The 27663-nt window shown below is 44.2% G+C and overlaps 1 protein-coding gene across 1 annotated transcript in view; it reads right to left on the bottom strand.

The window, feature by feature from the left end:
• Positions 1-1712: 1712 nt before the first annotated feature.
• Positions 1713-27663, bottom strand: part of LOC311120728 (forkhead box protein K1-like) — a 37061-nt gene continuing 11110 nt past the window's right edge. Inside the window, exons 3-7 of the mRNA XM_084195305.1 lie at positions 7547-7724; positions 7148-7294; positions 4146-4339; positions 2275-2453; positions 1713-2146 (exon numbers count right to left, since the gene is read on the bottom strand). Coding sequence (XP_084051431.1) covers positions 1830-2146; positions 2275-2453; positions 4146-4339; positions 7148-7294; positions 7547-7724 — 1015 coding nt within the window. The 3' untranslated portion in view covers positions 1713-1829. The remainder of the gene's footprint in view (positions 2147-2274; positions 2454-4145; positions 4340-7147; positions 7295-7546; positions 7725-27663) is intronic.

Below are 27663 nucleotides of genomic sequence, written 5' to 3'. Positions count from 1 at the left end.
TTCCACCTCCATGCTTCACGGTTAGAATGGTGTTCTTGGGGTTGTACTCTTCTTTCTTCTTCCTCCAAACACGCCAAGTGGAGTTTAGACCAAAAAGCTCTATTTTTGTCTCATCAGACCACATGACCTTCTCCCATTCCTCATCTGGATCATCCAGATGGTCATTGGCAAACTTCAGACGGGCCTGGACATGCGCTGGCTTGAGCAGGGGGACCTTGCGTGCGCTGCAGGATTTTAATCCATGACGGCGTAGTGTGTTACTAATGGTTTTCTTTGAGACTGTGGTCCCAGCTCTCTTCAGGTCATTGACCAGGTCCTGCCGTGTAGTTCTGGGCTGATCCTTCACCTTCCTCATGATCATTGATGCCCCACGAGGTGAGATCTTGCATGGAGCCCTAGACCGATCTTGCATGGAGCCCATTGACCGTCATCTTGAACTTCTTCCATTTTCTAATAATTGCGCCAACAGTTGTTGCCTTCTCACCAAGCTGCTTGCCTATTGTCCTGTAGCCCATCCCAGCCTTGTGCAGGTCTACAATTTGATCCCTGATGTCCTTACACAGCTCTCTGGTCTTGGCCATTGTGGAGAGGTTGGAGTCTGTTTGATTGAGTGTGTGGACAGGTGTCTTTTATACAGGTAACGAGTTCAAACAGGTGCAGTTAATACAGGTAATGAGTGGAGAACAGGAGGGCTTCTTAAAGAAAAACGAACAGGTCTGTGACAGCCGGAATTCTTACTGGTTGGTAGGTGATCAAATACTTATGTCATGCAATAAAATGCAAATTAATTACTTAAAAATCATACAATGTGATTTTCTGGATTTTTCCGTCTCTCACAGTTGAAGTGTACCTATGATAAAAATTACAGACCTCTACATGCTTTGTAAGTAGGAAAACCTGCAAAATCGGCAGTGTATCAAATACTTGTTCTCCCCACTGTATGTATGTATATATGTATCTATACACACAAACACACACAGTATGCAACATATCCAAATGGAGACCTAGACCCTACCCACAATACACTTGTGGAGATTTCAGAGGACTTGATTGGTAGAAGCAATATGGTTAAATTTCCACCTAGCCAATCAGAGGGCAAGGTAGAGCTATTACCATATCACCATATTACCATATCACCATCTCACTATATTACCATATCACCATATTACCATATCACCATATTACCATATCACCATCTCACTATATTACCATATCACCATATTACCATCTCACTATATTACCATATCACCATCTCACTATATTACCATATCACCATCTCACTATATCACCATATCACCATATCACCATCTCACTATATTACCATATCACCATATTAACATATTACCATATCACCATATCACCCTATTACAATACCACCATATCACCATATTACCATATCACCATCTCACTATATCACCATCTCACTATATTACCATATCACTATATTACCATATCACTATATTACCATATTACCATATCACTATATTACCATATTACCATATCACCATATCACCATATTACCATATCACCATCTCACTATATTACCATATCACCATATCACCATCTCACTATATTACCATATCACCATATTACCATATCACCATCTCACTATATTACCATATCACCATCTCACTATATTACCATATCACCATATTAACATATTACCATCTCACCATCTCACCCTATTACAATATCACCATATTACCATATCACCATATCACCATATCACCATATCACCATATTACCATATCACCATATTACCATATCACCATATCACCATATTACCATATCACCATATTACCAACACCTGTGAAATCCTCTCAGATTGTCTAGGGTCTAGGGGTCCATTTGGGATTGGGCCACAGTCTCGCCGTACCTCTATGCTCGCCGCTGCCCTCTGCTCCCTGCTGGCCAGCGCTGGTATTACCATGACTCTGTCCCCCCCCGGGGGTGAGGATGTACCCGTTGGCGGGGTGAGAGGCCGTAGCCGTGGTGACCAGACGGAGCATAGTGAGGGTACTGGGGGGGCTCTGCAGCATGTGGAGGGTCTGTCCCCCACCGAACAAGGCTAGGGGTTTACCCATCCCCGAGGGCAGGGGGTGGGGCGGGGCAGCCATGATCACAGGCTGGCCGTGAACTGGAGAACCTGGGGGGAGGGTGGGGGAAAAACACACCTTCTTTAGTTGTGATGTCTGAGCATCTGTAGATGTGTTCTTACCTGTGTATCTGTGTATCTGGTACGGAGGATAGGTTACAGTGTAGATGTGTTCCTACCTGGGGCGCTCTGTGTATATCTGTACTCTGGTACGGAGGCCAGTTTATGAGCCAGGTCGTGGTGGTGGGTGTGGTCATGAGACAGAGGAGACCCTTCTCTAGAGAGACACTCTGGGGTCTGGACACCACTGGAGGGGGGGGAGAGGAGACCCTGGTGGGTGGGGGAGGCTGGGGCACTCCTAGAGGGGAAAGGGGGGAGAGAGGGAGATGGGGGGAGGGGGAGAGGGGGAGAGGGGGAGGGGTGGGGAGAGGGGGGAGAGGGAGGGAGGGAGAGAGGGAGAGGGGGAGAGAGGGGGAGGGGGGAGAGAGGGAGATAGGGGGAGAGAGGGAGATAGGGGGAGAGAGGGAGAGAGGGGGAGAGAGGGAGAGAGGGGGAGAGAGGGGGAGGGGGAGAGAGGGGGAGGGGGGAGAGAGGGAGGGGGATAGAGGGAGGGGGAGAGAGGGGGAGGGGGGAGAGAGGGAGGGGGAGAGAGGGAGGGGGATAGAGGGAGAGAGGGGGAGAGAGAGATGGTTAGGGCATAAAAATGATGCAAACACACTAACTCAAGTCAAACAGGGTCCTTCAGTAAAACACACTAACTCAAGTCAAACAGCGTCCTTCAATAAAACACACTAACTCAAGTCAAACAGGGTCCTTCAGTAAAACACACTAACTCAAGTCAAACAGCGTCCTTCAATAAAACACACTAACTCAAGTCAAACAGCGTCCTTCAATAAAACACACTAACTCAAGTCAAACAGGGTCCTTCAGTAAAACACACTAACTCAAGTCAAACACGGTCCTTCAGTAAAACACACTAACTCAAGTCAAACACGGTTCTTCAATAAAACACACTAACTCAAGTCAAACACGGTCCTTCAGTTAAACACACTAACTCAAGTCTAACACGGTCCTTCAGTAAAACACACTAACTCAAGTCAAACAGACTGAATGGGACTTTTCAAAAGGTGAGAGCAAAGAGCAAACACACACTCCAGGATTGTCTCACACCCTCACAGACACACCCTCACAGACACACACTCACTCACAGACACACCCTCACTCACAGACACACACTCACTCACAGACACACACTCACTCACAGACACACACTCACTCACAGACACACACTCACTCACAGACACACACTCACTCACAAACACATCTTACTGCGAGCTAGACAGACTTACTTTGTTCTATCCAATCACATGAGAGCAGAAGCAGAGAGAGAGATGAGAGGGTTAAACAGACAGAAACAGACAGATTATAACTGTAACTGACAGAGGAGAGAAAGAGAGAGAGAGAGGGAGAGAGAGGGAGGGTTAAACAGAGAAACAGACAGATTATAACTGTTTAACAGAGAGGAGAGAGAGAGAGAGAGAGAGAGGGAGAGAGAGAGAGAGAGATGGAGAGATACAGGAGAAAGACAGAGAGAGAGAGAGAGAGAAAGAGAGATACAGGTGAGAGACAGAGAGAGAGAGAGAGAGAGAGAGAGAGAGAGAGAGAGAGAGAGAGAGAGAGAGAGAGAGAGAGAGAGAGAGAGAGAGAGAGAGAGAGAGAGAGAGAGAGAGAGAGAGAGAGAGAGAGAGAGAGAGAGAGAGAGAGAGAGAGAGAGAGAGAGAGAGAGAGAGAGAGAGAGAGAGAGAGAGAGAGAGAGAGAGAGAGGAGGGTTAAACAGAGACAGATTATAACTGTTTAACTAACAGGTCATACTACATCAAGGAGAAGGGTCTAAAGAGAGGCTAATGTGTATGCAGGCTTTTCCTCCAGCCCTGCACTAACACACCTGGTTCTACTAACCAGTTTTCTTTCACAACCTTCTTTAGCTGAATCAGCTGCGTTACCTAAGGCCAGGGGTCAGAGGTCAGGGGTCAGAGGTCAGGGGTCGTACCTGGATGAGAGCGGTCCGAACGGCGTGCGGAAGCAGGCCACGCCCCTCTGCCGTCTCTTCCTGAAGGCCTGCTCCACCAGCTTCCCCTCTGAGGCCGAGTCCACGCGCCAGAAACTACCTTTCCCAGGCTCCTCCTGGCTCCGAGCCACCTTCAGGAAGTAACGGTTCAGGGACAGGTTGTGGCGGATGGAGTTCTGGGAACGGAGGAGGGAGGACAGCTGGTGTTACTTTGGGATTTACACAAGAAACAGTTTTTATTTACTTTGGGAGGGACAACAATCTTCCATCAAAAACCTGGTTACCTTCCTGGTTTAGGTACGGTAGTAGGGGTAGTGTCTGGTGATGTGTAGTTACCTGTCAGCCGTACGGTAGTAGGGGTAGTGTCTGGTGATGTGTAGTTACCTGTCAGCGGTACGGTAGTAGGGGTAGTGTCTGGTGATGTGTAGTTACCTGTCAGCGGTACGGTGGTAGGGGTAGTGTCTGGTGATGTGTAGTTACCTGTCAGCGGTACGGTAGTAGGGGTAGTGTCTGGTGATGTGTAGTTACCTGTCAGCGGTACGGTAGTAGGGGTAGTGTCTGGTGATGTGTAGTTACCTGTCAGCGGTACGGTAGTAGGGATAGTGTCTGGTGATGTGTAGTTACCTGTCAGCGGTACGGTAGTAGGGGTAGTGTCTGGTGATGTGTAGTTACCTGTCAGCGGTACGGTAGTAGGGGTAGTGTCTGGTGATGTGTAGTTACCCGTCAGCGGTACGGTAGTAGGGGTAGTGTCTGGTGATGTGTAGTTACCTGTCAGCGGTACGGTAGTAGGGGTAGTGTCTGGTGATGTGTAGTTACCTGTCAGCGGTACGGTAGTAGGGGTAGTGTCTGGTGATGTGTAGTTACCTGTCAGCGGTACGGTAGTAGGGGTAGTGTCTGGTGATGTGTAGTTACCTGTCAGCGGTACGGTAGTAGGGGTAGTGTCTGGTGATGTGTAGTTACCTGTCAGCGGTACGGTAGTAGGGGTAGTGTCTGGTGATGTGTAGTTACCTGTCAGCGGTACGGTAGTAGGGGTAGTGTCTGGTGATGTGTAGTTACCTGTCAGCGGTACGGTAGTAGGGGTAGTGTCTGGTGATGTGTAGTTACCTGTCAGCGGTACGGTAGTAGGGGTAGTGTCTGGTGATGTGTAGTTACCTGTCAGCGGTACGGTAGTAGGGGTAGTGTCTGGTGATGTGTAGTTACCTGTCAGCGGTACGGTAGTAGGGGTAGTGTCTGGTGATGTGTAGTTACCTGTCAGCGGTACGGTAGTAGGGGTAGTGTCTGGTGATGTGTAGTTACCTGTCAGCGGTACGGTAGTAGGGGTAGTGTCTGGTGATGTGTAGTTCCTGTCAGCGGTACGGTAGTAGGGGTAGTGTCTGGTGATGTGTAGTTACCTGTCAGCGGTACGGTAGTAGGGGTAGTGTCTGGTGATGTGTAGTTACCTGTCAGCGGTACGGTAGTAGGGGTAGTGTCTGGTGATGTGTAGTTACCTGTCAGCGGTACGGTAGTAGGGGTAGTGTCTGGTGATGTGTAGTTACCTGTCAGCGGTACGGTAGTAGGGGTAGTGTCTGGTGATGTGTAGTTACCTGTCAGCGGTACGGTAGTAGGGGTAGTGTCTGGTGATGTGTAGTTACCTGTCAGCGGTACGGTAGTAGGGGTAGTGTCTGGTGATGTGTAGTTACCTGTCAGCGGTACGGTAGTAGGGGTAGTGTCTGGTGATGTGTAGTTACCTGTCAGCGGTACGGTAGTAGGGGTAGTGTCTGGTGATGTGTAGTTACCTGTCAGCGGTACGGTAGTAGGGGTAGTGTCTGGTGATGTGTAGTTACCTGTCAGCGGTACGGTAGTAGGGGTAGTGTCTGGTGATGTGTAGTTACCCGTCAGCGGTACGGTAGTAGGGGTAGTGTCTGGTGATGTGTAGTTACCTGTCAGCGGTACGTAGTAGGGGTAGTGTCTGGTGATGTGTAGTTACCTGTCAGCGGTACGGTAGTAGGGGTAGTGTCTGGTGATGTGTAGTTACCTGTCAGCGGTACGGTAGTAGGGGTAGTGTCTGGTGATGTGTAGTTACCTGTCAGCGGTACGGTAGTAGGGGTAGTGTCTGGTGATGTGTAGTTACCTGTCAGCGGTACGGTAGTAGGGGTAGTGTCTGGTGATGTGTTGTTACCTGTCAGCGGTACGGTAGTAGGGGTAGTGTCTGGTGATGTGTAGTTACCTGTCAGCGGTACGGTAGTAGGGGTAGTGTCTGGTGATGTGTAGTTACCTGTCAGCGGTACGGTAGTAGGGGTAGTGTCTGGTGATGTGTAGTTACCTGTCAGCGGTACGGTAGTAGGGGTAGTGTCTGGTGATGTGTAGTTACCTGTCAGCGGTACGGTAGTAGGGGTAGTGTCTGGTGATGTGTAGTTACCTATCAGTGGTACGGTAGTAGGGGTAGTGTCTGGTGATGTGTAGTTACCTGTCAGCGGTACGGTAGTAGGGGTAGTGTCTGGTGATGTGTAGTTACCTGTCAGCGGTACGGTAGTAGGGGTAGTGTCTGGTGATGTGTAGTTACCTGTCAGCGGTACGGTAGTAGGGGTAGTGTCTGGTGATGTGTAGTTACCTGCCAGCCCTTGTCAGCGGTACGGTAGTAGGGGTAGTGTCTGGTGATGTGTAGTTACCTGTCAGCGGTACGGTAGTAGGGGTAGTGTCTGGTGATGTGTAGTTACCTGTCAGCGGTACGGTAGTAGGGGTAGTGTCTGGTGATGTGTAGTTACCTGTCAGCGGTACGGTAGTAGGGGTAGTGTCTGGTGATGTGTAGTTACCTGTCAGCGGTACGGTAGTAGGGGTAGTGTCTGGTGATGTGTAGTTACCTGTCAGCGGTACGGTAGTAGGGGTAGTGTCTGGTGATGTGTAGTTACCTGTCAGCGGTACGGTAGTAGGGGTAGTGTCTGGTGATGTGTAGTTACCTGTCAGCGGTACGGTAGTAGGGGTAGTGTCTGGTGATGTGTAGTTACCTGCCAGCCCTTGTCAGCGGTACGGTAGTAGGGGTAGTGTCTGGTGATGTGTGTGTAGATTCCAGAGAGGGTCAGCTGTCTGTCTGGTGCTGAAGAGATGGCCTGGACTATCAACTGGGCGTAGGAGTAGGGAGGCTTGGACTCATCCTGGATAAGAGAGGAGAGGGGGGTTAACACACACACACACACAGTAGACACACACACACACACAGTATATACACACACACTCGACACACACACACACACACAATAGACACACTAGACACACACACACACACACACAGTAGACACACACACACACACACACAGTAGACACACACACAGTAGACACACACACACACACACAGTAGACACACACACACACACACAGTAGACACACACACACGGAGTGAGGTATACCCTGGGGCTGTCTCCGCCGCCGGACTCTCCCTGTTGCTCGGCAATGCCCCTCTGTTGCTCGGAGACAGCCTTTGCAGCGAACTCTGCAGCCAGCTGGAGGTCGGAGGTCACGTTGCGTCCGTAGCGATAACCCGATGACCCCGCACCCCTCGGACTGGCCGGGCACGAGTTAGGAACACTGGAGAGGAGGAGAGAGGAGGAGAGGAGGAGGAGGAGAGAATGATGAAGATCTAGAATAGAATGGGATAATTCCACCTAATTGAATTGCACTGAGACTCTTGACTTTCACTTAAAATGTATGCCAAACAGAAATCATTGATTTCAAAGTCTAACAAACCATACAACTCTATAAGGACTGCTTTTAACTATTTACACTGAACATTTTCCAATAACACATTTACTGGAAGAACTGTGCAGATTTACTGTACAGCACTGTACTCTACTCTGTACTACTGTATATACTCTACTCTGCTGTACTCTACTCTGTACTACTGTATATACTCTACTCTGCTGTACTCTACTCTGTACTACTGTATATACTCTACTCTGCTGTACTCTACTCTGTACTACTGTATATACTCTGCTCTGCTGGACTCTACTCTGTACTACTGTATATACTCTACTCTGCTGTACTCTACTCTGTACTACTGTATATACTCTACTCTGCTGTACTCTACTCTGTACTACTGTATATACTCTACTCTGCTGTACTCTACTCTGTACTACTGTATATACTCTACTCTGCTGTACTCTACTCTGCTGTACTCTACTCTGTACTACTGTATATACTCTACTCTGCTGTACTCTACTCTGTACTACTGTATATACTCTGCTCTGCTGTACTCTACTCTGCTGTACTCTACTCTTTACTACTGTATATACTCTACTCTGCTGTACTCTACTCTGTACTACTGTATATACTCTGCTGTACTCTACTCTGTACTACTGTATATACTCTGCTGTACTCTACTCTGTACTACTGTATATACTCTACTCTGCTGTACTCTACTCTGTACTACTGTATATACTCTACTCTGCTGTACTCTACTCTGCTGTACTCTACTCTGCTGTACTCTACTCTGTACTACTGTATATACTCTACTCTGCTGTACTCTACTCTGCTGTACTCTACTCTGCTGTACTCTACTCTGTACTACTGTATATACTCTGCTCTGCTGTACTCTACTCTGCTGTACTCTACTCTGCACTACTGTATATACTCTACTCTGCTGTACTCTACTCTGTACTACTGTATATACTCTACTCTGCTGTACTCTACTCTGTACTACTGTATATATTCTACTCTGCTGTACTCTACTCTGCTGTACTCTACTCTGCTGTACTCTACTCTGTACTACTGTATATACTCTACTCTGCTGTACTCTACTCTGTACTACTGTATATACTCTGCTCTGCTGTACTCTACTCTGCTGTACTCTACTCTGCACTACTGTATATACTCTACTCTGCTGTACTCTACTCTGTACTACTGTATATACTCTACTCTGCTGTACTCTACTCTGTACTACTGTATATATTCTACTCTGCTGTACTCTACTCTGCTGTACTCTACTCTGTACTACTGTATATACTCTACTCTGCTCTACTCTACTATGTACTACTGTATATATTCTACTCTGCTGTACTCTACTCTGTACTACTGTATATACTCTGCTGTACTCTACTCTGTACTACTGTATATACTCTACTCTGCTGTACGCTGTACTACTGTATATACTCTACTCTGCTGTACTCTACTCTGCTGTACTCTACTCTGTACTACTGTATATACTCTACTCTGCTGTACTCTACTCTGTACTACTGTATATACTCTACTCTGCTGTACTCTACTCTGTACTACTGTATATACTCTACTCTGCTGTACTCTACTCTGTACTACTGTATATACTCTACTCTGCTGTACTCTACTCTGCTGTACTCTACTCTGCTGTACTCTACTCTGTACTACTGTATATACTCTACTCTGCTCTACTCTACTATGTACTACTGTATATATTCTACTCTGCTGTACTCTACTCTGTACTACTGTATATACTCTGCTGTACTCTACTCTGTACTACTGTATATACTCTACTCTGCTGTACTCTGTACTACTGTATATACTCTACTCTGCTGTACTCTACTCTGCTGTACTCTGTACTACTGTATATACTCTACTCTGCTGTACTCTACTCTGTACTACTGTATATACTCTACTCTGCTGTACTCTACTCTGTACTACTGTATATACTCTACTCTGCTGTACTCTACTCTGTACTACTGTATATACTCTACTCTGCTGTACTCTACTCTGCTGTACTCTACTCTGTACTACTGTATATACTCTACTCTGCTGTACTCTACTCTGTACTACTGTATATACTCTGCTGTACTCTACTCTGTACTACTGTATATACTCTACTCTGCTGTACTCTACTCTGTACTACTGTATATACTCTACTCTGCTGTACTCTACTCTGCTGTACTCTACTCTGCTGTATTCTACTCTGCTGTACTCTACTCTGTACTACTGTATATACTCTGCTCTGCTGTACTCTACTCTGCTGTACTCTACTCTGCACTACTGTATATACTCTACTCTGCTGTACTCTACTCTGTACTACTGTATATACTCTACTCTGCTGTACTCTACTCTGTAGTCTGTACTACTGTATATACTCTACTCTGCTGTACTCTACTCTGTAGTACTGTATATACTTTGCTGTTCTCTACTCTGTACTACTGTATATACTCTACTCTGCTGTACTCTGTACTACTGTATATACTCTACTCTGCAGTACTCTACTCTGCTGTACTCTACTCTGCTGTACTCTACTCTGTACTACTGTATATACTCTACTCTGATGTACTCTACTCTGCTGTACTCTACTCTGTACTACTGTATATTCTCTGCTCTGCTGTACTCTACTCTGCTGTACTCTACTCTGCACTACTGTATATACTCTACTCTACTGTACTCTACTCTGTACTACTATATATACTCTACTCTGCGCTACTGTATATACTCTACTCTGCTGTACTCTACTCTGCACTACTGTATATACTCTACTCTACTGTACTCTACTCTGTACTACTGTATATACTCTACTCTGCTGTACTCTACTCTGCTGTACTCTACTCTGTACTACTGTATATACTCTACTCTGCTGTACTCTACTATGTACTACTGTATATACTCTACTCTGCTGTACTAATGTATATATTCTACTCTGCTGTACTCTACTCTGTACTACTGTATATACTCTACTCTGCTGTACTCTACTCTGCACTACTGTATATACTCTACTCTGCTGTACTCTACTCTGTATTACTGTATATACTCTACTCTGCTGTACTCTACTCTGTACTACTGTATATACTCTACTCTGCTGTACTCTACTCTGTACTACTGTATATACTCTGCTGTACTCTACTCTGTACTACTGTATATACTCTGCTGTACTCTACTCTGTACTACTGTATATACTCTACTCTGCTGTACTCTACTATGTACTACTGTATATACTCTACTCTGCTGTACTCTACTCTGTACTACTGTATATACTCTACTCTACTGTACTCTACTCTGTACTACTATATATACTCTACTCTGCGCTACTGTATATACTCTACTCTGCTGTACTCTACTCTGTACTACTGTATATACTCTACTCTGCTGTACTCTACTCTGTACTACTGTATATACTCTACTCTGCTGTACTCTACTCTGCTGTACTCTACTCTGTACTACTGTATATACTCTACTCTGCTGTACTCTACTCTGTACTACTGTATATACTCTACTCTGCTGTACTCTACTCTGCTGTACTCTACTCTGCACTACTGTATATACTCTACTCTGCTGTACTAATGTATATATTCTACTCTGCTGTACTCTACTCTGTACTACTGTATATACTCTACACTACTGTATATACTCTACTCTGCTGTACTCTACTCTGTACTACTGTATATACTCTACTCTGCTGTACTCTACTCTGTACTACTGTATATACTCTACTCTGCTGTACTCTACTCTGTACTACTGTATATACTCTACTCTACTCTGCTCTACTCTACTCTGTACTACTGTATATACTCTACTCTGCTGTACTCTACTCTGTACTACTGTATATACTCTACTCTGCTGTACTCTACTCTGTACTACTGTATATACTCTACTCTGCTGTACTCTACTCTGTACTACTGTATATACTCTACTCTGCTGTACTCTACTCTGCTGTACTCTACTCTGCTGTACTCTACTCTGTACTACTGTATATACTCTGCTCTACTCTGTACTACTGTATATACTCTACTCTACTGTGCTCTACTGTATATACTCTACTCTGCTGTACTCTACTCTGTACTACTGTATATACTCTACTCTGCTGTACTCTACTCTGTACTACTGTATATACTCTACTCTGCTGTACTCTACTCTGTACTACTGTATATACTCTACTCTGCTGTACTCTACTCTGCTGTACTCTACTCTGTACTACTGTATATACTCTACTCTGCTGTACTCTACTCTGTACTACTGTATATACTCTACTCTGCTGTACTCTACTCTGTACTACTGTATATACTCTACTCTGCTGTACTCTACTCTGCTGTACTCTACTCTGTACTACTGTATATACTCTACTCTGCTGTACTCTACTCTGTACTACTGTATATACTCTACTCTGCTGTACTCTACTCTGTACTACTGTATATACTCTACTCTGCTGTACTCTACTCTGTACTACTGTATATACTCTACTCTGCTGTACTCTACTCTGCTGTACTCTACTCTGTACTACTGTATATACTCTACTCTGCTGTACTCTACTCTGTACTACTGTATATACTCTACTCTGCTGTACTCTACTCTGTACTACTGTATATACTCTACTCTGCTGTACTCTACTCTGCTGTACTCTACTCTGCTGTACTCTACTCTGTACTACTGTATATACTCTAATCTGCTGTACTCTACTCTGCTGTACTACTGTATATACTCTACTCTGCTCTACTCTACTCTGTACTACTGTATATACTCTACTCTGCTGTACTCTACTCTGTACTACTGTATATACTCTACTCTGCTGTACTCTACTCTGTTCTACTGTATATACTCTACTCTGCTGTACTCTACTCTGTACTACTGTATATACTCTACTCTGCTGTACTCTACTCTGTACTACTGTATATACTCTACTCTGCTGTACTCTACTCTACTCTGCTGTACTCTACTCTGCTGTACTCTACTCTGTACTACTGTATATACTCTACTCTGCTGTACTCTACTCTGTACTACTGTATATACTCTACTCTGCTGTACTCTACTCTACTCTGCTGTACTCTACTCTGCTGTACTCTACTCTGTACTACTGTATATACTCTACTCTGCTGTACTCTACTCTGTACTACTGTATATACTCTACTCTGCTGTACTCTACTCTGCTGTACTACTGTATATACTCTACTCTGCTCTACTCTACTCTGTACTACTGTATATACTCTACTCTGCTGTACTCTACTCTGTACTACTGTATAATAATAATAATAATAATATGCCATTTAGCAGACGCTTTTATCCAAAGCGACTTACAGTCATGTGCGCATACATTTTTACGTATGGGTGGTCCCGGGGATCGAACCCACTACCCTGGCGTTACAAGCGCCATGCTCTACCAATTGAGCTACAGAGGACCACTGTATATACTCTACTCTGCTGTACTCTACTCTGTACTACTGTATATACTCTACTCTACTCTGCTCTACTCTACTCTGTACTACTGTATATACTCTACTCTGCTGTACTCTACTCTGTACTACTGTATATACTCTACTCTGCTGTACTCTACTCTGTACTACTGTATATACTCTACTCTGCTGTACTCTACTCTGTACTACTGTATATACTCTACTCTGCTGTACTCTACTCTGTACTACTGTATATACTCTACTCTGCTGTACTCTACTCTGTACTACTGTATATACTCTACTCTGCTCTACTCTGTACTACTGTATATACTCTACTCTGCTGTACTCTACTCTGATGTACTCTACTCTGTACTACTGTATATACTCTACTCTACTCTGCTCTACTCTACTCTGTACTACTGTATATACTCTACTCTGCTGTACTCTACTCTGTACTACTGTATATACTCTACTCTGCTGTACTCTACTCTGTACTACTGTATATACTCTACTCTGCTGTACTCTACTCTGTACAACTGTATATACTCTACTCTGCTGTACTCTACTCTGTACTACTGTATATACTCTACTCTGCTCTACTCTACTCTGTACTACTGTATATACTCTACTCTGCTGTACTCTACTCTGTACTACTGTATATACTCTACTCTGCTGTACTCTACTCTGTACTACTGTATATACTCTACTCTGCTGTACTCTACTCTGTACTACTGTATATACTCTACTCTGCTGTACTCTACTCTGTACTACTGTATATACTCTACTCTGCTGTACTCTACTCTGTACTACTGTATATACTCTGCTGTACTCTACTCTGTACTACTGTATATACTCTACTCTGCTGTACTCTACTCTGTACTACTGTATATACTCTACTCTGTTGTACTCTACTCTGTACTACTGTATATACTCTACTCTGCTGTACTCTACTCTGTACTACTGTATATACTCTACTCTGCTGTACTCTACTCTGTACTACTGTATATACTCTACTCTGCTGTACTCTACTCTGTACTACTGTATATACTCTGCTGTACTCTACTCTGTACTACTGTATATACTCTACTCTGCTGTACTCTACTCTGCTGTACTCTACTCTGCTGTACTCTACTCTGTACTACTGTATATACTCTACTCTGCTCTACTCTACTCTGTACTACTGTATATACTCTACTCTGCTCTACTCTACTCTGCTGTACTCTACTCTGTACTACTGTATATACTCTACTCTGCTCTACTCTACTCTGTACTACTGTATATACTCTACTCTGCTGTACTCTACTCTGCTGTACTCTACTCTGTACTACTGTATATACTCTACTCTACTCTACTCTGTACTACTGTATATACTCTACTCTGCTGTACTCTACTCTGTACTACTGTATATACTCTACTCTGCTGTACTCTACTCTGTACTACTGTATATACTCTACTCTGCTGTACTCTACTCTGCTGTGCTCGGACAAGTAGGACTGATTTCTTACTTGTCCGAAAGATCAAGTCACTTGTCCCCAAAAAGGTCTGTATCACCATGGGGCCAAAAAGGAGACTGTAAATGGTGTTGTATGATGCAAGGAACCACTTCATTAAATAACCTTCATTATTATCACTGGTATTGACAAGGCACATAACCCCCCACAAAGTAAAATACTGCACTGATAAAAACACATGTGGTCCGTCAAATGTACGGTTCTGTCTGTCTGATGGCTGACCTGCCTATACTGATAGATAGGCCTAGTGCAGAGTTCTGACTGTCTGTCTGATGGCTGACCTGCCTATACTGATAGATAGGCCTAGTGCAGAGTTCTGACTGTCTGTCTGATGGCTGACCTGCCTATACTGATAGATAGGCCTAGTGCAGAGTTCTGACTGTCTGTCTGATGGCTGACCTGCCTATACTGATAGATAGGCCTAGTGCAGAGTTCTGACTGTCTGTCTGGTGGCTGACCTGCCTATACTGATAGATAGGCCTAGTGCAGGGTTCTGACTGTCTGTCTGGTGGCCGACCTGCCTATACTGATAGATAGGCCTAGTGCAGGGTTCTGACTGTCTGTCTGGTGGCTGACCTGCCTATACTGATAGATAGGCCTAGTGCAGGGTTCTGTCTGTCTGGTGGCCGACCTGCCTATACTGATAGATAGGCCTAGTGCAGGGTTCTGACTGTCTGTCTGGTGGCTGACCTGCCTATACTGATAGATAGGCCTAGTGCAGGGTTCTGTCTGTCTGGTGGCTGACCTGCCTATACTGATAGATAGGCCTAGTGCAGGGTTCTGACTGTCTGTCTGGTGGCTGACCTGCCTATACTGATAGATAGGCCTAGTGCAGGGTTCTGTCTGGTGGCTGACCTGCCTACACTGATAGATAGGCCTAGTGCAGGGTTCTGACTGTCTGGTGGCTGACCTTTCTATACTGATAGATAGGCCTAGTGCAGGGTTCTGTCTATCTGGTGGCTGACCTGCCTATACTGATAGATAGGCCTAGTGCAGGGTTCTGACTGTCTGTCTGGTGGCTGACCTGCCTATACTGATAGATAGGCCTAGTGCACGGTTCTGACTGTCTAGTGGCTGACCTGCCTATACTGATAGATAGGCCTAGTGCACGGTTCTGACTGTCTGTCTGGTGGCTGACCTGCCTATACTGATAGATAGGCCTAGTGCAGGGTTCTGACTGTCTGGTGGCTGACCTGCCTATACTGATAGATAGGCCTAGTGCAGGGTTCTGACTGTCTGTCTGGTGGCTGACCTGCCTATACTGATAGATAGGCCTAGTGCAGGGTTCTGACTGTCTGTCTGGTGGCTGACCTGCCTATACTGATAGATAGGCCTAGTGCAGGGTTCTGTCTGTCTGGTGGCTGACCTGCCTATACTGATAGATAGGCCTAGTGCAGGGTTCTGACTGTCTGTCTGGTGGCTGACCTGCCTATACTGATAGATAGGCCTAGTGCAGGGTTCTGACTGTCTGGTGGCTGACCTGCCTATACTGATAGATAGGCCTAGTGCAGGGTTCTGACTGTCTGGTGGCTGACCTGCCTATACTGATAGATAGGCCTAGTGCAGGGTTCTGACTGTCTGGTGGCTGACCTGCCTATACTGATAGATAGGCCTAGTGCAGGGTTATGACTGTCTGTCTGGTGGCTGACCTGCCTATACTGATAGATAGGCCTAGTGCAGGGTTCTGACTGTCTGTCTGGTGGCTGACCTGCCTATACTGATAGATAGGCCTAGTGCAGGGTTCTGACTGTCTGTCTGGTGGCTGACCTGCCTATACTGATAGATAGGCCTAGTTCAGGGTTCTGTCTGTCTGGTGGCTGACCTGCCTATACTGATAGATAGGCCTAGTGCAGGGTTATGACTGTCTGTCTGGTGGCTGACCTGCCTATACTGATAGATAGGCCTAGTGCACGGATCTGTCTGTCTGGTGACCGACCTGCCTATACTGATAGATAGGCCTAGTGCAGGGTTCTGACTGTCTGTCTGGTGGCTGACCTGCCTATACTGATAGATAGGCCTAGTGCAGGGTTCTGTCTGTCTGGTGGCTGACCTGCCTATACTCATAGATAGGCCTAGTGCAGGGTTCTGACTGTCTGTCTGGTGGCTGACCTGCCTATACTGATAGATAGGCCTAGTGCAGGGTTCTGACTGTCTGTCTGGTGGCTGACCTGCCTATACTGATAGACATTCCTAGTAGAATCGAATCTTGACACTCAGAAATGGGAGTCGACACCGGGAAGTCGACGTGCAAGGAGTGGAGGAATCAATTCTTTATGAGTCGACTCTCCACCACTAGGTCATCGTCGTTAACAGCTGGAAAATGACAGAGAAAGGCCAGCGACAGCAGCAGTCCTGTACGACAATACTCTGACAAGTTAAATGAGAAGGAAATGCAGACTTTGTGAGGTGGAACTGAGGTACAGTGATAGTAGTACAGGTGCAATAATTAACCATCTGAAAGGGGCGCACCGTGAGACCCAAACCATCTGAAAGGGGCGCACCGTGAGACCCAAACCGTCTGAAAGGGGCGCTCCGTGAGACCCAAACCATCTGAAAGGGGCGCTCCGTGAGACCCAAACCATCTGAAAGGGGCGCACCGTGAGACCCAAACCGTTGCTGCATTGGGAATTTACGTGGAATTCTATGACTTTTTCTTCGCGTTTTACGGAAAACTGATTTTGATAAAATGACTAAATCCCTACTACAAGGTGGGAGGATCCCCAGACCACACACACACACACACACACACACACACACACACACACACACACACACGCACACACACACACGCCCCTCCTTCTGGCAGTAAAGTAAAGAGTGGTTTCCAGGGGAGAGTGTGTGTTGCTGTTCAGATGCTGTGGTGTGTGTTGTTCAGATGCTGTAGTGTGTTGTTGTTCAGATGCTGTAGTGTGTGTTGTTCAGATGCTGTAGTGTGTGTTGTTGTTCAGATGCTGTGGTGTGTGTTGTTGTTCAGATGCTGTAGTGTGTTGTTGTTCAGATGCAGTAGTGTGTGTTGTTGTTCAGATGCTGTAGTGTTTATTGTTGTTCAGATGCTGTAGTGTGTGTTGTTGTTCAGATGCTGTAGTGTGTGTTGCTGTTCAGATGCTGTAGTGTGTGTTGCTGTTCAGATGCTGTAGTGTGTGTTGTTGTTCAGATGCTGTAGTGTTTGTTGTTGTTAAGATGCTGTAGTGTGTGTTGTTGTTCAGATGCTGTAGTGTGTGTGTGTTGTTCAATTGCTGTAGTGTGTGTTGTTGTTCAGATGCTGTAGTGTGTGTGTGTTGTTCAGATGCTGTAGTATGTGTTGTTGTTCAGATGCTGTAGTGTGTGTTGTTGTTCAGATGCTGTAGTGTGTGTTGTTGTTCAGATGCTGTAGTGTGTGTTGTTGTTCAGATGCTGTAGTGTGTGTTGTTGTTCAGATGCTGTAGTGTGTGTTGTTCAGATGCTGTAGTGTGTGTGTGTGTGTGTTGTTCAGATGCTGTAGTGTGTGTTGTTGTTCAGATGCTGTAGTGTGTGTTGTTGTTCAGATGCTGTAGTGTGTGTGTGTTGTTCAGATGCTGTAGTGTGTGTGTGTGTTGTTGTTCAGATGCTGTAGTGTGTGTGTTGTTGTTCAGATGCTGTAGTGTGTGTGTTGTTGTTCAGATGCTGTAGTGTGTGTTGTTCAGATGCTGTAGTGTGTGTGTTGTTGTTCAGATGCTGTAGTGTGTGTTGTTGTTCAGATGCTGTAGTGTGTGTTGTTGTTCAGATGCTGTAGTGTGTGTTGTTCAGATGCTGTAGTGTGTGTGTGTGTTGTTCAGATGCTGTAGTGTGTGTGTGTTGTTCAGATGCTGTAGTGTGTGTGTGTGTGTTGTTCAGATGCTGTAGTGTGTGTGTGTGTGTTGTTCAGATGCTGTAGTGTGTGTGTGTTGTTGTTCAGATGCTGTAGTGTGTGTGTTGTTGTTCAGATGCTGTAGTGTGTGTTGTTGTTCAGATGCTGTAGTGTGTGTTGTTGTTCAGATGCTGTAGTGTGTGTGTGTTGTTCAGATGCTGTAGTGTGTGTGTGTTGTTCAGATGCTGTAGTGTGTGTGTTGTTCAGATGCTGTAGTGTGTGTTGTTCAGATGCTGTAGTGTGTGTTGTTGTTCAGATGCTGTAGTGTGTGTTGTTGTTCAGATGCTGTAGTGTGTGTTGTTGTTCAGATGCTGTAGTGTGTGTTGTTGTTCAGATGCTGTAGTGTGTGTTGTTGTTCAGATGCTGTAGTGTGTGTTGTTGTTCAGATGCTGTAGTGTGTGTTGCTGTTCAGATGCTGTAGTGTGTGTTGTTGTTCAGATGCTGTAGTGTGTGTTGTTCAGATGCTGTAGTGTGTGTTGTTCAGATGCTGTAGTGTGTGTTGTTCAGATGCTGTAGTGTGTGTTGTTGTTCAGATGCTGTAGTGTGTGTTGTTGTTCAGATGCTGTAGTGTGTGTTGTTGTTCAGATGCTGTAGTGTGTGTTGCTGTTCAGATGCTGTAGTGTGTGTTGTTGTTCAGATGCTGTAGTGTGTGTTGTTGTTCAGATGCTGTAGTGTGTGTTGTTCAGATGCTGTAGTGTGTGTTGTTCAGATGCTGTAGTGTGTGTTGTTCAGATGCTGTAGTGTGTGTTGTTCAGATGCTGTAGTGTGTGTTGTTGTTCAGATGCTGTAGTGTGTGTTGTTCAGATGCTGTAGTGTGTGTTGTTGTTCAGATGCTGTAGTGTGTGTGTGGTGGTCTAACAGCAGGGTTAAGGGCTGCAGCTGCTTCAAACAAAAGAAGAGGAAGGAGACATGAGGAGGAGGAAGAGTGAAATGAGAGAGAAAGAAAATAGAGGACAGGAAAATATAAAACAAACCGTTAAAACTCCAATCACACAACCTTAGAACTAACTGGAACTATAGAACTATAATCACACAACCTTAGAACTAACTGGAACTATAGAACTATAATCACACAACCTTAGAACTAACTGGAACTATAGAACTATAATCACACAACCTTAGAACTAACTGGAACTATAGAACCATAATCACACAACCTTAGAACTAACTGGAACTATATAACTATAATCACACAACCTTAGAACTAACTGGAACTATAGAACTATAATCACACAACCTTAGAACTAACTGGAACTATAGAACTATAATCACACAACCTTAGAACTAACTGGAACTATAGAACTATAATCACACAACCTTAGAACTAACTGGAACTATAGAACTATAATCACACAACCTTAGAACTAACTGGAACTATAGAACTATAATCACACAACCTTAGAACTAACTGGAACTATAGAACTATAATCACACAACCTTAGAACTAACTGGAACTATAGAACTATAATCACACAACCTTAGAACTAACTGGAACTATAGAACTATAATCACACAACCTTAGAACTAACTGGAACTATAATCACACAACCTTAGAACTAACTGGAACTATAGAACTATAATCACACAACCTTAGAACTAACTGGAACTATAGAACTATAATCACACAACCTTAGAACTAACTGGAACTATAGAACTATAATCACACAACCTTAGAACTAACTGGAACTATAGAACTATAATCACACAACCTTAGAACTAACTGGAACTATAGAACTATAATCACACAACCTTAGAACTAACTGGAACTATAGAACTATAATCACACAACCTTAGAACTAACTGGAACTATAGAACTATAATCACACAACCTTAGAACTAACTGGAACTATAGAACTATAATCACACAACCTTAGAACTAACTGGAACTATAGAACTATAATCACACAACCTTAGAACTAACTGGAACTATAGAACTATAATCACACAACCTTAGAACTAACTGGAACTATAGAACTATAATCACACAACCTTAGAACTAACTGGAACTATAGAACTATAATCACACAACCTTAGAACTAACTGGAACTATAGAACTATAATCACACAACCTTAGAACTAACTGGAACTATAGAACTATAATCACACAACCTTAGAACTAACTGGAACTATAGAACTATAATCACACAACCTTAGAACTAACTGGAACTATAGAACTATAATCACACAACCTTAGAACTAACTGGAACTATAGAACTATAATCACACAACCTTAGAACTAACTGGAACTATAGAACTATAATCACACAACCTTAGAACTAACTGGAACTATAGAACTATAATCACACAACCTTAGAACTAACTGGAACTATAGAACTATAATCACACAACCTTAGAACTAACTGGAACTATAGAACTATAATCACACAACCTTAGAACTAACTGGAACTATAGAACTATAATCACACAACCTTAGAACTAACTGGAACTATAGAACTATAATCACACAACCTTAGAACTAACTGGAACTATAGAACTATAATCACACAACCTTAGAACTAACTGGAACTATAGAACTATAAATCACACAACCTTAGAACTAACTGGAACTATAGAACTATAATCACACAACCTTAGAACTAACTGGAACTATAGAACTATAATCACACAACCTTAGAACTAACTGGAACTATAGAACTATAATCACACAACCTTAGAACTAACTGGAACTATAGAACTATAATCACACAACCTTAGAACTAACTGGAACTATAGAACTATAATCACACAACCTTAGAACTAACTGGAACTATAGAACTATAATCACACAACCTTAGAACTAACTGGAACTATAGAACTATAATCACACAACCTTAGAACTAACTGGAACTATAGAACTATAATCACACAACCTTAGAACTAACTGGAACTATAGAACTATAATCACACAACCTTAAAACTAACTGGAACTATAGAACTATAATCACACAACCTTAGAACTAACTGGAACTATAGAACTATAATCACACAACCTTAGAACTAACTGGAACTATAGAACTATAATCACACAACCTTAGAACTAACTGGAACTATAATCACACAACCTTAGAACTAACTGGAACTATAGAACTATAATCACACAACCTTAGAACTAACTGGAACTATAGAACTATAATCACACAACCTTAGAACTAACTGGAACTATAGAACTATAATCACACAACCTTAGAACTAACTGGAACTATAGAACTATAATCACACAACCTTAGAACTAACTGGAACTGTCCAACTACACAACTAAAGAACTAGAGAACTCTGTAAACAGGTTTAGAACTGTGGAACCTCCAAACTATACAACTAGAGAACTATGTAAATAGGTTTAGAACTGTGGAACCTCCAAACTATACAACTAGAGAACTATGTAAATAGGTTTAGAACTGTGGAACCTCCAAACTATACAACTAGAGAACTATGTAAATAGGTTTAGAACTGTAGAACCTCTAGAGAACTATGTAAATAGGTTTAGAACTGTGGAACCTCCAAACTATACAACTAGAGAACTATGTAAATAGGTTTAGAACTGTGGAACCTCCAAACTATAGAAGTAGAGAACTATGTAAATAGGTTTAGAACTGTAGAACCTCTAGAGAACTATGTAAATAGGTTTAGAACTGTGGAACCTCCAAACTATACAACTAGAGAACTATGTAAATAGGTTTAGAACTGTGGAACCTCCAAACTATACAACTAGAGAACTATGTAAATAGGTTTAGAACTGTAGAACCTCTAGAGAACTATGTAAATAGGTTTAGAACTGTGGAACCTCCAAACTATACAACTAGAGAACTATGTAAATAGGTTTAGAACTGTGGAACCTCCAAACTATAGAAGTAGAGAACTATGTAAATAGGTTTAGAACTGTGGAACCTCCAAACTATACAACTAGAGAACTCTGTAAATAGGTTTAGAACTGTGGAACCTCCAAACTATACAACTAGAGAACTATGTAAATAGGTTTAGAACTGTGGAACCTCCAAACTATACAACTAGAGAACTATGTAAATAGGTTTAGAACTGTGGAACCTCCAAACTATACAACTAGAGAACTATGTAAATAGGTTTAGAACTGTAGAACCTCTAGAGAACTATGTAAATAGGTTTAGAACTGTGGAACCTCCAAACTATACAACTAGAGAACTATGTAAATAGGTTTAGAACTGTGGAACCTCCAAACTATAGAAGTAGAGAACTATGTAAATAGGTTTAGAACTGTAGAACCTCCAAACTATACAACTATAGAACTATGTAAATAGGTTTAGAACTGTGGAACCTCCAAACTATAGAACTATAGAACTCTGTAAATAGGTTTAGAACTGTGGAACCTCTATAGAACTATAGAACTATGTAAATAGGTTTAGAACTGTGGAACCTCTAGAAAACTATAGAACTATGTAAATAGGTTTAGAACTGTGGAACCTCTATAGAACTATAGAACTATGTAAATAGGTTTAGAACTGTGGAACCTCTAGAAAACTATAGAACTATGTAAATAGGTTTAGAACTGTGGAACCTCCAAACTATACAACTATAGAACTATGTAAATAGGTTTAGAACTGTGGAACCTCCAAACTATACAACTATAGAACTATATAAATAGGTTAATAACTGTGGAACCTCTATAGAACTATAGAACTATGTAAATAGGTTTAGAACTGTGGAACCTCTGGAGAACTATAGAACTATGTAAATATGTTTAGAACTGAGAACTAGAGTGATGTAATCAGCAGGGTCGTAACCCCAGACTCCCCTCAACCTTTACTTCACTCATGTATTCTTTAGAAATAATGTATTTTTTCAGCACTTTACTTTTGCTACAAACGACAGCACACACACACACACCCACACACACACACTCACACCCTTATCCCTCCCTCCCTCCCTCCCTCCCTCCCTCCCTCCCTCCCTCCCTCTTCTAGTCCACCCCCCACCAGTGTCAACATGAGAACTGCCAAGGAGAGGGGGACGTTAGGGGAGAATATAAAAACACACAGTAGAAACTTGTCCAACTAGACCAGTGGCTCCTATTACCATGTGAAGGTCCCAATGTTTTGGTTTTGGGGAGTGTCTGGGGGAAGTGTCCATGTATCAAGTACTGTAGGGGGTGTTACAGTAGCTAGCCTGGATAAGGCCACAGGGGTAGGGGGTGTTACAGTAGCTAGCCTGGATAAGGCCACAGGGGTAGGGGGTGTTACAGTAGCTAGCCTGGATAAGGCCACAGGGGTAGGGGGTGTTACAGTAGCTAGCCTGGATAAGGCCACAGGGGTAGGGGGTGTTACAGTAGCTAGCCTGGATAAGGCCACAGGGGTAGGGGGTGTTACAGTAGCTAGCCTGGATAAGGCCACAGGGGTAGGGGGTGTTACAGTAGCTAGCCTGGATAAGGCCACAGGGGTAGGGGGTGTTACAGTAGCTAGCCTGGATAAGGCCACAGGGGTAGGGGGTGTTACAGTAGCTAGCCTGGATAAGGCCACAGGGGTAGGGGGTGTTACAGTAGCTAGCCTGGATAAGGCCACAGGGGTAGGGGGTGTTACAGTAGCTAGCCTGGATAAGGCCACAGGGGTAGGGGGTGTTACAGTAGCTAGCCTGGATAAGGCCACAGGGGTAGGGGGTGTTACAGTAGCTAGCCTGGATAAGGCCACAGGGGTAGGGGGTGTTAGAGCAGCTAGCCTGGATAAGGCCACAGGGGTAGGGGGTGTTACAGTAGCTAGCCTGGATAAGGCCACAGGGGTAGGGGGTGTTACAGTAGCTAGCCTGGATAAGGCCACAGGGGTAGGGGGTGTTACAGCAGCTAGCCTGGATAAGGCCACAGGGGTAGGGGGTGTTACAGTAGCTAGCCTGGATAAGGCCACAGGGGTAGGGGGTGTTACAGTAGCTAGCCTGGATAAGGCCACAGGGGTAGGGGGTGTTACAGTAGCTAGCCTGGATAAGGCCACAGGGGTAGGGGGTGTTACAGTAGCTAGCCTGGATAAGGCCACAGGGGTAGGGGGTGTTACAGTAGCTAGCCTGGATAAGGCCACAGGGGTAGGGGGTGTTACAGTAGCTAGCCTGGATAAGGCCACAGGGGTAGGGGGTGTTACAGTAGCTAGCCTGGATAAGGCCACAGGGGTAGGGGGTGTTACAGTAGCTAGCCTGGATAAGGCCACAGGGGTAGGGGGTGTTACAGCAGCTAGCCTGGATAAGGCCACAGGGGTAGGGGGTGTTACAGTAGCTAGCCTGGATAAGGCCACAGGGGTAGGGGGTGTTACAGCAGCTAGCCTGGATAAGGCCACAGGGGTAGGGGGTGTTACAGTAGCTAGCCTGGATAAGGCCACAGGGGTAGGGGGTGTTACAGTAGCTAGCCTGGATAAGGCCACAGGGGTAGGGGGTGTTACAGTAGCTAGCCTGGATAAGGCCACAGGGGTAGGGGGTGTTACAGTAGCTAGCCTGGATAAGGCCACAGGGGTAGGGGGTGTTACAGTAGCTAGCCTGGATAAGGCCACAGGGGTAGGGGGTGTTACAGTAGCTAGCCTGGATAAGGCCACAGGGGTAGGGGGTGTTACAGTAGCTAGCCTGGATAAGGCCACAGGGGTAGGGGGTGTTACAGTAGCTAGCCTGGATAAGGCCACAGGGGTAGGGGGTGTTACAGTAGCTAGCCTGGATAAGGCCACAGGGGTAGGGGGTGTTACAGTAGCTAGCCTGGATAAGGCCACAGGGGTAGGGGGTGTTACAGTAGCTAGCCTGGATAAGGCCACAGGGGTAGGGGGTGTTACAGCAGCTAGCCTGGATAAGGCCACAGGGGTAGGGGGTGTTACAGTAGCTAGCCTGGATAAGGCCACAGGGGTAGGGGGTGTTACAGTAGCTAGCCTGGATAAGGCCACAGGGGTAGGGGGTGTTACAGTAGCTAGCCTGGATAAGGCCACAGGGGTAGGGGGTGTTACAGTAGCTAGCCTGGATAAGGCCACAGGGGTAGGGGGTGTTACAGTAGCTAGCCTGGATAAGGCCACAGGGGTAGGGGGTGTTACAGTAGCTAGCCTGGATAAGGCCACAGGGGTAGGGGGTGTTACAGTAGATAGCCTGGATAAGGCCACAGGGGTAGGGGGTGTTACAGTAGCTAGCCTGGATAAGGCCACAGGGGTAGGGGGTGTTACAGTAGCTAGCCTGGATAAGGCCACAGGGGTAGGGGGTGTTACAGTAGCTAGCCTGGATAAGGCCACAGGGGTAGGGGGTGTTACAGTAGCTAGCCTGGATAAGGCCACAGGGGTAGGGGGTGTTACAGTAGCTAGCCTGGATAAGGCCACAGGGGTAGGGGGTGTTACAGTAGCTAGCCTGGATAAGGCCACAGGGGTAGGGGGTGTTACAGTAGCTAGCCTGGATAAGGCCACAGGGGTAGGGGGTGTTACAGTAGCTAGCCTGGATAAGGCCACAGGGGTAGGGGGTGTTACAGTAGCTAGCCTGGATAAGGCCACAGGGGTAGGGGGTGTTACAGTAGCTAGCCTGGATAAGGCCACAGGGGTAGGGGGTGTTACAGTAGCTAGCCTGGATAAGGCCACAGGGGTAGGGGGTGTTACAGTAGCTAGCCTGGATAAGGCCACAGGGTGTGATAGGAGCGAGGGAAGGGGGTGTGTGTGTGTGTGTGTGTGTGTGTGTGTGTGTGTAGGAGGCTAAGGGGGGAGCTCTGAAAAGGAAACCAGTGATATACAACTATAGAACTATGTAAATAGGTTTAGAACTGTGGAACCTCCAAACTATAGAACTATAGAACTATGTAAATAGGTTTAGAACTGTAGAACCTCCAAACTATACAACAATATAACTATGTAAATAGGTTTAGAACTGTGGAACCTCCAAACTATAGAACTATAGAACTATGTAAATAGGTTTAGAACTGTGGAACCTCCAAACTATACAACTATAGAACTATGTAAATAGGTTTAGAACTGTAGAACCTCCAAACTATACAACTATAGAACTATGTAAATAGGTTTAGAACTGTAGAACCTCCAAACTATACAACTATAGAACTATGTAAATAGGTTTAGAACTGTAGAACCTCCAAACTATACAACAATATAACTATGTAAATAGGTTTAGAACTGTGGAACCTCCAAACTATAGAACTATAGAACTATGTAAATAGGTTTAGAACTGTGGAACCTCCAAACTATACAACTATAGAACTATGTAAATAGGTTTAGAACTGTGGAACCTCCAAACTATACAACTATAGAACTATGTAAATAGGTTTAGAACTGTGGAACCTCTAGAGAACTATATAACTATGTAAATAGGTTTAGAACTGTGGAACCTCCAAACTATACAACAATATAACTATGTAAATAGGTTTAGAACTGTGGAACCTCCAAACTATACAACTATAGAACTATGTAAATAGGTTTAGAACTGTGGAACCTCCAAACTATACAACTATAGAACTATGTAAATAGGTTTAGAACTGTGGAACCTCCAAACTATACAACTATAGAACTATGTAAATAGGTTTAGAACTGTGGAACCTCTAGAGAACTATATAACTATGTAAATAGGTTTAGAACTGTGGAACCTCCAAACTATACAACTATAGAACTATATAAATAGGTTTAGAACTGTGGAACCTCCAAACTATACAACTATAGAACTATGTAAATAGGTTTAGAACTGTGGAACCTCCAAACTATACAACTATAGAACTATGTAAATAGGTTTAGAACTGTAGAACCTCCAAACTATAGAACTATAGAACTATGTAAATAGGTTTAGAACTGTAGAACCTCCAAACTATACAACAATATAACTATGTAAATAGATTTAGAACTGTGGAACCTCCAAACTATACAACTATAGAACTATGTAAATGGATTTAGAACTGTGGAACCTCCAAACTATACAACTATAGAACTATGTAAATAGGTTTAGAACTGTGGAACCTCCAAACTATACAACTATAGAACTATGTAAATAGGTTTAGAACTGTGGAACCTCCAAACTATACAACTATAGAACTATGTAAATAGGTTTAGAACTGTGGAACCTCCAAACTATACAACTATAGAACT

This window comes from Coregonus lavaretus (assembly GCF_964263955.1).
Source record: "Coregonus lavaretus genome assembly, contig: HAP1_SCAFFOLD_4969, whole genome shotgun sequence".
NCBI lineage: Eukaryota > Metazoa > Chordata > Actinopteri > Salmoniformes > Salmonidae > Coregonus > Coregonus lavaretus.
Note: the sequence above shows the minus strand (reverse complement) of the source record. Positions and strands in the feature narration are given on the sequence as shown.